General features: G+C 39.5%; 3 protein-coding genes across 6 annotated transcripts in view; 1 reads left to right on the top strand and 2 right to left on the bottom strand.

Moving 5' to 3' along the window:
- Positions 1 to 12,575, bottom strand: part of LOC131677073 (cadherin-87A-like) — a 41,864-nt gene extending 29,289 nt beyond the window's left edge. Inside the window, exons 1-3 of the mRNA XM_058956637.1 lie at positions 12,057 to 12,575; positions 11,884 to 11,988; positions 1,076 to 1,244 (exon numbers count right to left, since the gene is read on the bottom strand). Coding sequence (XP_058812620.1) covers positions 1,076 to 1,244; positions 11,884 to 11,988; positions 12,057 to 12,560 — 778 coding nt within the window. The 5' untranslated portion in view covers positions 12,561 to 12,575. The remainder of the gene's footprint in view (positions 1 to 1,075; positions 1,245 to 11,883; positions 11,989 to 12,056) is intronic.
- Positions 1 to 15,419, top strand: part of LOC131677072 (RNA helicase aquarius) — a 323,960-nt gene that overhangs the window by 166,067 nt on the left and 142,474 nt on the right. The window lies entirely within an intron of this gene.
- Positions 1 to 15,419, bottom strand: part of LOC131677075 (probable G-protein coupled receptor Mth-like 5) — a 219,638-nt gene that overhangs the window by 163,875 nt on the left and 40,344 nt on the right. The gene's annotated exons all lie outside the window — the stretch shown is intronic.

The raw sequence follows: 15,419 nt of genomic DNA, 5'->3' as shown, positions 1-15,419 counted from the left end.
GGTTGGATTCCCAAACCCGCACATAGGTTACAGATTTTTCTGACAAATTTTACTAACCCCTAAGAGGGGAAAGCTACTAAGGTAAAAAACCCTATAATCAAAAGAAATAAAAAAAACTTCCTCTTTGCTGCTTGAAGCACCCGCCAAGCTAACGCAAAATACCTTGTCAAATAAATAAACCCAACAACAATGTTCGAAGCTGATTTGATTTGTCAGTTTACCACTCTGAAGCGAACTGCGATTTGCCTCCACCAATCTCAAGCTGCAAGCTATGCAATTAGCTGCAGAATGGTAAAACTTTGCACAGCATTTAAAAGCTTTTCAATACCGAATACGTGCTTTCCTCCTAGTTTCGAAAACTCACTAATTACCATGCGTTTCCATGAAATAAAGCACAAGGATAATGCACTGATTCTCATAAATCTGTAGAAGTTTTACGCGCTTACCGACAAAATCCCCTACGGTACCCCAGTTAAATAATTACTCTAGAAGGGTGCAAAGAAACTCTCAAAGCGATAATTATGAGACAAGCCAACTTATTCTTTTAACTATGTCTGCCTGGCAAAGGCCCAAAAGAGTACTTCAAACAAATGTTTCTAATAAGGTTCTTTGTACCGTATTGCAAAATAAATCTCATAAATAAGTCCAAATTAGTAATATATCTATTTTTCTTTCATTCAATGGAACGTAACAGAATTCTTATATGGAACCAGACGGAACGCACACCCTGTGAGCTGCAAACTCCCCGGTAAAGATAGATACATTAAACACCCTAAACTCTTAACCATCGCGTAAACAGCGCTGCTACCGAGGCAGAAGGAGTACTTATTTCTCTGCACACTACAAGAAATGCAGCAGCCCCCATCAGCTTATGTTGTAAATCACTCGCCTTAGTTCCTTCTTCCGGGGCTTACGGAGCTAGGTCACCGATAAGAGCTGTTCTGGTTTTCTTTCAATCGTACACACTATTGCCACACGGGCGGCGGCGATACCGACCGGGCGGGGGGAGACCGGGACAACTAGTTTACCTGCACCCATATATATACAATATGTATAAAATGCCATCAGCTCTTACCTGTTGTGTTGTTTATCTCGAAATAGCTGTTATCTGTCATCCGGTACTCGGCGACCGTGGAGTCTGCATCTGTTGCTTGCATCGTCGTCAGGATGGTTCCGATCGGTTGTTCCTCGAGCACCTGGAATCGGTAGCGAGGATCCGCCGGCGTCCATGGTGGCACGAAGAGCTACGGAAGAAGCAAGTAGGTGGCTAGGTTTAGAACAATAGTTGAGGTTAAGGTATATGATAAATTTTGAGTGGAAATCCTCTTAGCGCGGGGAGGGGGAAAGAGTGCACGAATTGGTGGCGTCGGCACTGACAGCAATAAACAGTGAATAATGGTCAGGTCTAGAATCGTCAGCTTTGGACTTTGGAAATAGGTAAGACGGTCGAGCGACCGTGCAGCAGTAGGTGCGGGGACGAAGGAAGCATAAATCACGAAACAGGCAGGACTATCATTGTTGTGTTCTGGTCGCTTTTCGTGCTTTCGTTCCGGATTGCCATTGAAAATCTTTCCGTAAAAGCATTTTGTAATCTCTTCTGCAGTGTGCATCACTTGAACGGATTGCTAAGGATGAGCCGGATGGTGAACGGATTGGGCCACAGGATGAGCAGGATTGGAAGTGTAGCAGCTCTCTGGTCGCCAGGGTTTGCCTATCACAATGCCGAACCGACACGCCAGGTTCTGCTACAAGGTACGAACATAGCCCATTATAGAAAGGCTGCAGTCACGAGGAAAGGATGTTCTCGTCCATTTTCGCAATTCATCATCAATACTTTAAAACGTGTGTTGGCTTTTACTACTGAACGGGGAGGAATCCCCCGTTTAGCACCGAGATTGCTGTGGTAGGATTATCGTCATCCCAAAAGTTCCGTTTCCGAAAGTTTTGTCGGAATATGTGAGCGGCAGCTTCTGGTCAGTACGTGCGAAGGTGATGATTCCTAATGGAGCAGATGACGACACGTCCCCCGGGGTTTATGCGATGAAAATAAATCATCGGAGCGATTTACAGCAGCTTTTCAATGGGAAGGGGAAAATCTACCAGCTGGTACGTCGAAACTGAAAGGATTGGCATACCGATTATTGGGCGTTGATAATTTGTCAATGGATATTGGCATGGTTGGAAAGTAACTGGCTTGAAGACGAAGATGCGGCAGCATTCCTGTTCTGTGCAAGAAACTAAGATTTCGACTATTGTTAAAACTTCCACCTGACCAAGCTAGTTCATAGCATTTTCGAACACGCGCCGCTTCAATGCATCCACTGAACTTTACACCAACGAAAAGTTTTAATTGTTCAATTATCCTTTTTCACAACCTTTAGCCAGGAACAACTTTATCAATTTTGCCACCCCTTTGTCATCGTAAATCTCTTCGGTACACACTGACTGCCAGTTTTGCCACGCCATTCCCAGCCCGCCCCATGTTGGGTTCCACTCCGTCAACTTTCATCATTTCCCAAACAGTAAAGCAGCGACCTGCCGTTAAAGGAACTGACTCGGCCGCTCTTCCGTTCACTTTCTATACAGTGACACGATGAAATTGAATATATTAAAGCATGAAAAGCTTATTTTAATTAGTTTGCTGTTCCTGTTCTGCTACTTCAGTCCGGGACCGATGTGATGCCGTCAAGCCCCCGCCGACAACCCGTTAATTGACTGAGTTGTGCTTGCTCCTGACGACGACGGCCGGCGCTGGCGGCACTCAACTGTCGTCCTCTGTCGTGGAGGGCATCATATCGGTGCACGGCGGGATGCACGACTAGAGGGTTGGAACAGTGCCGGATAGAAACAAACACTTCCGCATGAATTGAAAGGTTTGCTACATTTCCGTTCCGTTACCGAGGCAAGCCGAGATTCAGCGTCACTCCGGCACACAATCCATTTGCCCACAGTTGTAGTGCAGTGTACTGTCTTGACATATTGACCACCCCCACCCTTTCCGTCCTATTTCTGGGATGGTACTTCGGAGAACTTTCAAACGAAGAAATTGAAGTTGTTTAGTTAACGTAAATGGTGTATGGTTCAGATAAGGCATTTAGAAATTTCCAGGAAGCTATACCGTGGTAAGAAGCACCTTATTGGAAGGGACTGAAGGACACAATGAAAGCCACTGAATGTGGCATAGGGACTGTATCAAATACAAGTTATTCATATATTTTTCGTTCATATCGTATAGAAAATGAAGTTTCATTCCAAAAAACGTAGAATCCTACATTGTACGAGATTGAACTTGAACATTGCAAGGGCCAGATGAAATAAATATTACTCCTTTGACGAATTTTCGTATTTTCAAATCAAACATTTTTAACGAGTGTTTGAGGCTGTGCTCAATTATTTTCGTCCATGTCCCTTATCATCTATTTTTATTGGGTGCTATCTTTGAAAATGAACCACCTTGGTTATGCAACTAATTTTTCCGATTTTATTTTATTGCTAACAAATTTTTGTTGTATGTAACTATAAATGTTCTTTGATTTGATGACATTTTAAGGGAACACATATCCGCCAGGTGATGCCAATCGAGCTGACATTTCATTAGTCTGAGCAAACTAATTTCTTTGTCTGGTGTTTATTTGACAAACTTCACTTGCCATTTAGTGTACGTAGGGAATACGCATGGTCTAGTCTGAGTGGAATGATGAATGTTTAATCTTGTATGAGGGTAGAAAATCGACAGTACGCAAGAAGAATCGAAAACAACAGTTGCAAATTTGGGGCAGTCATATCAGCCGAAGAACAAATGTTTTATTGTCACATCCATTGGTTTATTTTAGTCCATTAGATCATCAATTAATTATAATAATTGTTCTCATTGATTTGAGCACTTTCAAATTTCTTTGGTAGTACATGCAGAGCCGTAGCGTGTGGTTCTTAAAATAAATTATTCTTGATCTGCTTCATGAAATAAGTGGATAGTCTAAATAAAGCAACGAACAAGACAAAGACAAATTTGAACAAAAATAGTGAACATTATTGCCTTTTCCGCTCGTTTTTTCAGTTTCATAGAAACAAGGGGAACGAAAATGTGGTCATGGGCAATAAGGTGGGCCACTTTTTTAAAGCTGTAGCAAAGATTGTAGAGTACGCTAGATCAATTATTTTCGAGTAAATAACCCCATGCCGTACCATGAAAATTGAAGTCTCTTCGATGCCGGGAGGAGTTCCGCAATATCACAAACCTAGGTCCAATCAATCCTGCAGTGAGTTGAGTCTCTGGTTGAAATGTCACATGAGATTTTTGTTGTTCCTGAAAGTGTTGTAAACTCTTTGTTTCTTCTCAAATGTCTAAGATCAGATACTGTTTGCTTCGGATTTATGGCAGTTCTTTCTCTTGCTGGTATATTTGACGGCATCAAGAGAGAAAAAAAATATTGAAACAAAGGCCCATTTGCTTGTAATTAGTGCAATACTACATGCATGACGCGCGGCAAAAACAACCGATCATGCAGGCGATCCTTGTCGAAGAAGACGCAAAGCAGTCTTGCCAAAGTCGACATTAGTTTGAAGGGACACACTATTTTGTCCTGTCCGGTGCGATTTTCATTCAAAATCTTCGCTCACTGGAGCAAGGGGTCCTTAAAACAGCCAATCCCGGCCTTCAGTAGATCCACGCATGCCAAGTTCGAATCGATAACTACACCATCGGTCTCAACTTTATGAGCGGGCATGTAGACGCGTTAGTTCTTCTTAAAAGTCTTGTCGCCAATAACATAATTTGTTTGCTTTAAACAAAATATCACAATTCTGAGCTTATCTAGGCGAACTTTCGAGATATCTGGCGCAGCTGAATATTTCTGCGTCTTGCGGAATATTAGAATACTACCATTGGTCCGAAAGAAGGTAAGATATGGTCGAACCTAGTTCAATGTGTTTGATTTTTAAATGGAAACTCGGAGTCTTTGATGACGAATTTTGTTCGACATCCATTTTAAGATCATTTGGGTCATTTCAGGAGAGTTTATTTATGAACAGACCCAGAGCCAGACACAAAGTGAAAACTGCAGAAAATGAAGGAAGAGACAGAAATCATGGGAGATATAATTTGAAAGACAAGTCTGAATTTTATAGAAACGGAATAATATGTTCATCTTACTTCACAAGATATAGGGCTGGATGCAACCTCTTTTATTAGACACTGGAACGAAGAATATGCGAAAAACTAAATCAGCAATGAATCATAACAGCTTGTGCAAAAAATACTTTGCTGCTGTCTGGAATATAACAGGAATGCCGCGGCCCCCCTTTGACTGGTAATTCAAATCTATTGATATACACCGTAATCAACAAACCACCAATCAGTTCAAAGTCCCAAAAAATGTCTCCTTAGTACACTTGACATGCGGTAGAGGCACACCTCAAAAGTATTGGCACCTCGAAAAAAGTCCCCATGCACAATTTGAGTGCAATCAAAAACAAGGTCATGAAGCGTCGAGATCTAGTGTAATGTAGAAAAAATGCCTTTGCAACAAAAAATAAATTTAAATAGATATGGGCATTGAGTTTGGAAATGCAGCTTCATTTGTTTCTTGTATGCCAAATATTTTAGAAATTCATGAAATATCAAAATCTGGTGTCAATTCGAAAAAAAAAACAATTTTTTAAATTTTGTTTTGAAAATCTTAACTTAAAAATTGAAGTACCCTAAGGGCAACTTTTATAAAAACATTTGTTTTGCTAGAATATACAAGATCCGTTGTTTCATGCATTTCTAAGACATTTGGCATAGAAAACAATATATCAACTCAAAGCCAGAATTTTGCAAGTTCCATAAAGGCTATCTAAAAAAAATCAGCGTGGCAGTAGACCTCATTATCAAAAATTCGAATTCCGTTTTGCGCAACCCCTTCATCGAGTTAAAATTTTGCCCAAAGGATTTTTCCGACGTGCAAATGCTGTTCAAGTGCGTCCAGTTATTAATTTCGATGGTCACCTGTTTCCCATACGTGACACCCTAATACACAGTCTTCTGAATAGATGCTCCCTCCGTCGTCTTTAAACACCTAGCGTCAACTGATTTCATAAATATACAGTAGAAGATTTGTGGTTGGAATTTACGTGAAATTGAGTAGGGAGTAGGTGTGCCATTTCAATGAACACAAATTATTTTTTGAAGGTCGAACCGAAAAACAAAGCCAAACTAAACACCAAAGGGGCGCAAAACTGAGACTCCGCCAAGGGCACCAGAAGACCACTTACTGAGTACATGTTCTATATTATTGATTGTAATGTTAATCATATTTCGTCATGTGTACTACAATATATAGCGTGTTGTTTAAAGAAAATTTAAAATATCTCGAAAACTGCTACATTTCATAAATTTTTTGTTATAAGCATTGTGACTTAAAATGGCGTTTAGAATCATATTCAAAAATAAAATTCTATTTTTGTCTGCAAATAGTATGAATTATAAAAAATTGTCAAAAGCTGTTGTTAGGAAAACTTTTTTATTGAAAGCTTCTCCATGGTTCAAATACACTGAAAAGGCTTCTTTTATGTCTTTAGAACGATAAACATTAGACTTTTGACAATTTATGATGGGGTAACGCGAATAACTTTTAAAAAGGACATAATTACAAGAATTAATTGTTTTTGTTGGAGCAAAACTCCAAATATCTCGAAAACTATTGCATTTTGGAAGATATTTGTAAAATGCCTTTTGATTTAAAATTATACTTAGAATTATATTCTGTAGTAAAATTAGAGTTTTGTATGTCAATTAGTATGAAATTTAAAAACATGTATAAAGTTATTGTTAGAAAAACTTTTTTGCTGATAATTTCTCCATCATGAAATCACAATCAGAATGTTTCTTTTCTCTTTAGGTATTTGTTGACAAAATAAAAAAAAATAGAAAAAAATGGTTTTTTTGCAATTTGAATTTTTATCATAAATTTTTGTTTTTGTGAAAAACGACACAACATTTTTTTCAGTGTATATTTTTTTCATGAAGAAGTATTCATTACCTGTAACTCATTCTCAGATAGTTTTACTGTGTAAAATAGTTTAATCGAACAAAAAAAATTGAAATTATTGCGCGTAGAAACGTCTACGCCCCTTTAAAAAATTGCGCTTGAGTTAAAATAATCTTATTGACTGTGAAAATTGTTTAGTCTTCCATGCCGGTTAAACCTGTAAAGTTTCATCGGAATCTAAGATGGTCGGTCACGATTTTAGAGATTTTCGGACGGATCTTCGTAGAATTCCTCAGTTCTGACATAGCTTCGTCTAAGCTGCTGCTAAAAATCGCGTTCTCATCCAATAAACATGAAATTTTGAATATGTACCATACGAGAAGCATAAACAAAATATAAGATATCCATAATTAAAACATAACTTCTTGAGGTTTTGTCCGGTCACCAGGCAATTGTGCGTCGTTTGCCAACTTACATAGACATTAATTGAAAACCGTAGGAAGCGACTAAAATGCTGCTGCTGGTTGCAACATTACGTTCATTATGATTGATTGACTAATAAGTGATATAGCAGGACAAAATTAAGACAGTTAGCCTTACTGCTACTGTGGCACAAAGCCCCGACTAGATAGGGGAATGTGCCATTTAAGCCAACATATTCTGATTCCTGATTCTTGATACTGCTACTGTGCACATTCCTGAATATCAGCAAAGTTAATAATATACGAGAGTATTTAATTCGAGGGTATATTAACTCGTATCTCAATAAAACCACTATTTTACCACTGTTACCTTGTTTACTTTTACACAAGTTTCGTGCTTATTGTCGGATTGTTAAAAATATCACGGTTTTCCGGGGTAAGACGAGGCTCTCATTCAAAATTTTCAAAAAATTGTTTCATTTTGTTTCATTACACTTTTTGAAAGGTATCTACAATATTGTGTTAAACTGGTTTTTCGATCCACGCATCAAAAAAATTTCTACAGGCCATTGTTCGAAGCAGTGTCCTGGTCGCCATGGGATGAACTCGTCTCCAGGCGCCTCAGGTAGAAACCTTTTCATGGCATTATGCCCGGTCCCAGAATGTTTCGCGTTGCACTGTCAATGTGTACAGGTCTCGAGGACGTATTTCGCGGCTTGATCTGTAGAGGGCATTACTGCTCCGGCAGCCGAACTGCGTCTGATTGTAGCGTATCTGCCTAGTTAGTATTTTGGTGCTTTCCATGCAAACCTGTCACGTGAGCGTGTTTTGTCTCGTCTCTCGGGTGTGTAAGGAAACTGACTCCGAAACATTTACATTCTGCTTCTCAAACCATAGAACACTAGCTTAGCCGCAAACTTGTTAAATGAAGGGAGTTGCTGTTGGGTCTGAGCATGCTATTTCGCCCGGATTTCTGATAATCAACGTTAGCAAGCTGCCGACCGCAGGGCTACGCGAGGACAGCTTATTTGGAGAAGAAAACTCGAGTCAACTCTCTCCAGGAGCAATTCGAGGAGGAGTTATACGGATCGGACATCGCAGACTAATCGCGAGTTATCAATCAACCACAGAAAATGGTAGCAGGTAGCAGGCTGTACGCAGTTTTGGAATTCCACGCGCACCTAACCTTAGACAGAACGGCACTACGGGTGCCATTTCGTTGAAAAATTTTGTAAATAAAGCCCAAAACATTTAAAGCTTCACGAAAAATTTAAAACTCAAATACTATATGAAAGGTCCTGTAGCTACATACGATGGTGAGAAGAAATCGACAAAAAATAATGCCGGTTGCTTTTTGTTTACAACGGAGTGCTGTGGCTTATAAAAGCGAAAATAGGTGATAAAGAGCATGCTCTGTGAAGGGACATGAGATGTAGATAAACTCGCAAACGATTGATCTTCGCAAAACTGGGGTAACATTCTGCAGCTTGAAACCTAACAAACCTTAGGTAGAAACGAAAGGTTTGTTGTATACGATCTTGAATGAAAAGAGTGTTTCGACTTGCTTGACAAATTTGGTGAAACTCTTCCGATGTAAACATTACACTATAAACTAGTATGAGTCAAAATTCATTTTACCCACAAGTTAAAAAGTGGAAGATGCTGAATTCGGTCATTGTAGTGTCAGGCCTTCAAAAGACATAAAAAAGCAGAATTTGGAGACATTTTTTTTGTAAATTTGTCGCGTGACGGTGATTAGATTAGATTACTAGCTGTCCGATTTCGCCTCATCTGCAAATCGCTTCCCAGACAAAGATTTTTTTTTCAACATCGTGTTCTTTTTGCCGCTATGGTTCGTTAACTTTCAAAGCATTCCATTGCTCAACACAAAATCAACCGGAATTCTGGCTAGTTCTAGTTGATATGCCGGCTTCAGTGACACAACCAATTCTAATTACATAATGTTACTAGACCATCCAGAATTTCGGATCATTTACCGGCCGAACTCTACTGACCGACGATATTTTTGGACGCCAACCCGAGCAAATTCTCATGGGCTCGGACACCATACAACCTCTTTAAAAGACTATAGTCATGGTCTACGCCAAGTTTTGCAACCACTAAAACACCATAAAATGGTTTCAATAACCCATAAATACACCAAAATATGGTTTTTATATCTACCATGATCCCATTCAATATACTATCAAAACAACATGCAGTGGGGGTGAAATTGGATCATGACCATGGTGGTACTATGGGCTTTTCATTTTCTCGGGAAGCCCTCCTAGAAATGCTAGAAGAGATAACCAAATGAAATTATCTGACCAGAAACATCTTATGGAATGCCTAATCCAGTTTTTAGAAGCTATATAGCTGAATAGATTACTAAATTAGTACAAAATACCCCACCATTCAACTGCAAAACCAGTATAACTTGTAAACTTGACATACCAATCGTTTGATCTTATATTCATTCACAGATAATATTCAGTAACCTATAATCATCCACAAAGTTTACATTATTCATTAACATATTCATTTAGAAGATGACAAAACCATCCGAAGCGCTCGCAGCACCAATCTAGGAGAAACACTTTACGAAACTTACATTATTAATCAGCTCCTTTGGAAGCTAATCTTGCCATAGCTCTCTACTACTGATAGCACCGCGCGGCTTCCCGATAAATAAACTGTCTCACCCACACACACAAACACTTCGCAAAATGTACAGAGCAAGCGAGTTATCCCGTACCTCATGAATCACTTGCTCGGCTAAATACCCCTCCCCGTAGTTCTGCAATGCCCGGCCCCGAATCTGCCGACGTGAAGATTAGACATTCACGCCCCGGGGTGAATGTCTAATATTCACGATGAGGGGGCGGCCTGAATGGAAGATAGAAGCTACCTCGGGCTGAACACAGTTTCAGTGGCAGGGAAGGCTTCGCGTCGCCGCCGTTAGCGCGTGTAAAGTCGCTAGCAATGAGTAACTAATTACATTTTACGCCATCTCCCTCCAGCTTACAATTTGCATTTAATGATCAGGCAATTATCGATGTTTAAATACATTGCGTGCGCTTTGGGTTCGCGACTCGCTGAAAGTGTCCCATCATTTGAGTTCGATTTTTGTTTTTTATTGTTTTTATACTTATTTTAGAATAAAATTACATTGTCCATCGTGTTATATGTATCTCAGCCAAATTGTTGCATGTTCAGCGAATAATGAGTACTTTTATTCACTGTAACTATACATATAACTGGCCCAAATTCTACAGTATTCCTTATATGCTTAGAACAATTATGCGAAGAATGACAGTTCTCTGAGTTGTCCTATGAAAAGTACTTTATTTTCCAAAAAAAAATGCACCTAGAATTTTTTTATCAATGAATTCTGCATAATACCGTAATGATCTTATATCTCTAGCGCAAAAATCAAAAAAAAAAATGCGGTAAATTACTCATATCACCATACACTCTCATGACCAACCTGATTATTTTGCATTACATATTATTATCTAATGCATAAAATGTACCAGAATGGTACTTATAGAGAAGAAGCCACTCGTTTTTTAATATTTAGTGTTCAGAACTAACTTTGAACCAAACATACCCGCGGAAAAAATTTCATCGGTGAATAAATAAGATAATCACAAAAATATCATCTAAGTACGAATTGCTCTCTCAAACGACATTGCCGGACGAACTTACACATCGCTTGAAATCGTACTGAACCCCACATCTCTTACACCTGGATGCGGAATGACTATGATAAAGACAAACCACCCTCCAAAGCGGTTCCATATCCCCACCTCTGAAACAAGTGAATGCAGTGATGATCATCACAGCAGCGATGATACGCCGCAATAACGATAAGTACGAAGGATGCTGATGAAATTACCGAGAAGCACCGGAATTCCCATCCGGTCGACCAAATATGCGTCGGGGAAGGAGCCGGTCCAGCAGTAGTGGTCGGGGCTACTGGTCGGGAACGGTGGAAGCAGCGAATGACGGAAGAGTTCATCCAGAAGAATACGGTAAAACCACAACAGCCGACCGGAAAACCGAACCAACCGAGTGTGTATCATCATGAGAAATTATTGTAATGAAAATTTTGCCCCAAGCCCGGAGACGATGAGAAGTCCAGGTCTCACCCAGGTTGCACGTAGCATAGAAAGGATAGGAAGAATTGCACGACCAGTAGCAAATCCGTTCGAGCAATTATTAATATTCATATTGAATTTCATACTTGGTTGCATCCGAGCGCTTCGACTCACTCGACTTGGTTCCATTCGACTGATGCGGTGCAAAACTGGTAGAAATTGAACCCATCCAATTGAGTGGGGGATGAAAACTGGGTGTGGGTTGGCCAGAGCTAGGCAAAAGTTTTATCCCATTGAGATTTGATGCAACCGAAATTGCCTGTCTTGCTTTCTGAAGTATCATTGATCGTTGGAGTGGTGAAGCGGCAAATATACACTGGCAAAACTTACCGGTGGCTCCTCGTTGACGTCAATGATTGTGATGATGAGAAGACCTTCTCCCTGCTGAATTGATGGAGCCGTTGTGTCCGTTACGAGCACAGTAATCCGTATAACCTAATGAGAAGACAACAAAACAACAATCACATGTCCTATCGTATCAATGAAAATACCACAAAACCTACCGCAAAGTCATCACGTTGTAGCTTTTTGTTCAGAATCACCTTTCCCGTCCGATCGATGGTGAACATATCCTTGAAATCTTCCGAATCGCTAACTTCCTTGCCATTCTTATCGACCGCGGTGATGGGTTCGGTCGCTGTGTAATCCAAGGCCTCACTGGAAGCCACATCCGGATCCAGAGCAACCAGACTGTGCACCAGCGTACCGACCGGAGCATCTTCCAGTACCTCCGCCCGCTGAGTGGTTGGCGTGAAGTATGGTGCCTTGTCGTTACTGTTGATGATGCTGACCGTCAGGGTGGTGGTACCCGAGAGGCTCGGCGTTCCCATGTCAGCCGCCACAATCTCCATCTGGTAGGTATTTCGCCGGTCGTAGTCCAGCTTGCGGGCAATCGTTACCAGCCCGGTCCGGTTGTCGATGGCAAAATCGTCGAAGCTTCCCTGTTGGATTCGATACCTGGCGGAAAGAAATGGACGCGTGGAGTTAGGATAATTTACTGCACACATGGTGTAGAGCTGCTAATTGAGGCTGCGGTTTGTATTTGTACCGAAACACATATCATAATAACATTGTTCTGTATAGTGGGCCTGGGAGCTAATTAGTTTGATTTGAGATGCGTAGCGATTATGTGGTTCATTAGTAAAATTACATGATATTTATTAGGCGAATAAGAACCAATGCAGCGGTTTTACATCCGTGAGTATAAGGTTCTCTCTATTTTATTAGTTGTTCATTATCTTAGATTGAAATAAATGAATATTGCATTATTAGGTTTTACACCAACCGACATAACCCTACAAAATGAGCTGAATGAACTACGTTCTACAATTTATTGTTAAAAGTGAACTTCATTTATTATGAGTTCCATTCGTCATCTTGTAGAACTCAATACGAAAATGTAAATTTTAATTTTAAAAATTGTTTTCAAACTAAAGTATATCGCTAATTTTATTTAAAAGTTCCAGCAGACGTATGAACCCCTTCAATCAAATATTATCATTAAATAAGATTGATTTACCAATACACTAAAATGCAATTGGAAGAGCTGTCCGCACGACGGACCGGTTGATCGAATTGAAAACGAAAAGCTTCTTTCTTCGATTAGTGTCATAAATTTTCATTTCCAAGCAACCGATATCAATTTCCCACTGTTTCCTAGGATAGTTTTTATCGCAAATTCATTGAACCCGGACAGCTGCTGGATCGTTAATTCTATTTATCCGTGCCATATCGGGCGATAGAAAAATGGATCTGGAGTCGTAAATTTACGAACGAGTATAATCAAAATTTAGTGTAGCTTACGTTCAGCTTTAATGGTTGATGTGGGAATTGTTATGAATTAGAAGTAGTCACAATATTCTGAAGAATACCTGGCGGAAAACATTTCTTAAAACGATTACGGTTCTCGATACCCCGGGGAAACTAGTAGTAAAAAGTTCTAAGCTATTGTTAAATTTATTTCTCGGAGAATTGGTGCCGAATCTTGCCAAACTCAAATTCAAACGAACCGTATAACAATCCCATTGACTGTTATAGAATTTCATGCTGATCTGACTTTTATTTCCAGAGTTACAGGTTGCTACGGTTACCTAATAATTTTCCACATAGATAGGGTCACCTACCGTTTTGGGATGCAACTGTTAAATTACCTCAAATGCTCTTCATTTTACTCTCAAACATTCACATATTCCATCATTTTTAGATTAAGTTTATTCTGAGAGAAAATAGTTTTTCAATCATTTTAATTGTTTATTTCCTTCTGGCGCTTTTTATCAACAACGTACCGTAGAAAACAAACAATTAGGCTAGAACAAAATTTCCTGAAAAACCTTTGCAAATCCACATTGAGGAAAATGACAGCCAATTCAAGCTTTCTAATAGCATGACATTTATGCACTGGTGCTATATAATAGCATTACTACCACAAATACGGGTTGTAAATCTCTGTACAGTAATAGCAAACAATTTCGCCTTTTCTGTCGTAATGCTGGCATTATATAAGAATATACTGCTTAGCGGCGCTTTAAGACTGCCCCATATGTAGATCCAAAGCAGATATTAGGCTACCTTAAAATGCTTATAGGTTATTTGGGTAATAAAATACACTTCACCATCACTAGTATTTCGACTATGATGCATTATCCTTTTTCAGTATTCATATCAGTCTAAATAAAATTCTCATTGCTACATCCTTTTATACAAAAACCAGGTAGAATAGGATCGGTAGCTTCCCTGTGCCGGTTGCGATATAAATGTAGCACTTTAAGTCACAGGAACAGATGGCCAGCCACACGAGATATTTCTTTGCGAACTTCTACAGATTAATACGTCTGAAGACCTCTGCCATCCTGACTGGAGTCAACGTATAATATTCCTGTCCAGGAAGCTGTTCAATATCTGCCTTATCGTAGGTTTCGTCAACCTGTACCACCCAATCAAACGTCATCAGCATCTTCATTTACAGCTACCGTGATCGTTCACTAGCTGACTTGCTTTGCTTATCGTCACAATTTGCGTTTTTGCGATCTCCGATTTTCGGTTGTCGAAAAACGTTTTCCGAACAGTTTTATTAAGTTGGTGACAGTTAATTTGGCCACATTTAACAATTTCGCCAACTTGACGTTCGACTAGTTTGAATTTTCGCGATGCGCGAGCAAAATTTAACTCCTTTGCTTTGATGCCATTTTCACAACAATAGGCATGAAGTTACACATGCATTGGGTTGGGACAAAGTGAACCATTTTTAGCACAAAGTTTTTTGTTTCCGTTTGGGGTCCCTAATAGCTATATAATTTGGGGTCGATTGGATATAACCCGGTGCAGCGAATTGCATTTGAAATTTATATGAGAATTTGTATGGGAAACCTACTTTTTTGCATTTTCTATCCTAGAAACCAAGTTTTTTTTCTGCAGTATGTAACTAACTAACAAAACAATATTTCAAGATTTGCCCAACAACTTTGCCGAAGGGAGCATGGTGCGAGAATGTCTATGAATAAAGTTAAAGCTGTTCAAAGTTCGATGGTTCGAATTAAATGAGAAAAAACAATTATTTTAACAACACTGCCGGTCCACCATTAGTAGTCAGACTTCAAGCTGAAATAACTTCGTAGTTTTTTGTTGTACTAAATTGGTATGTTCTGATAAATGATTCAAAAGCATTTACACAACTTAATAACCGTTGTTGTTAGGTTTGGTGTATGGCTTTGCAGTCTAATTTTTAAGCAAACCAACTAATTTTTAAGCAAACAAACTGTCTTCATCCGACGTTTCGGTCCGTTTGGAACCGTTTTCAAGGATTCGATCATTGTTGTTTTGTTGTCAGATCTGTTCTGTACAACAATCGATTGATCTGACAACAAAAC

The sequence above is a fragment of the Topomyia yanbarensis genome, chromosome 1 (assembly GCF_030247195.1).
Source record: "Topomyia yanbarensis strain Yona2022 chromosome 1, ASM3024719v1, whole genome shotgun sequence".
In the NCBI taxonomy this organism is placed as follows: Eukaryota; Metazoa; Arthropoda; class Insecta; order Diptera; family Culicidae; genus Topomyia; species Topomyia yanbarensis.
Note: the sequence above shows the minus strand (reverse complement) of the source record. Positions and strands in the feature narration are given on the sequence as shown.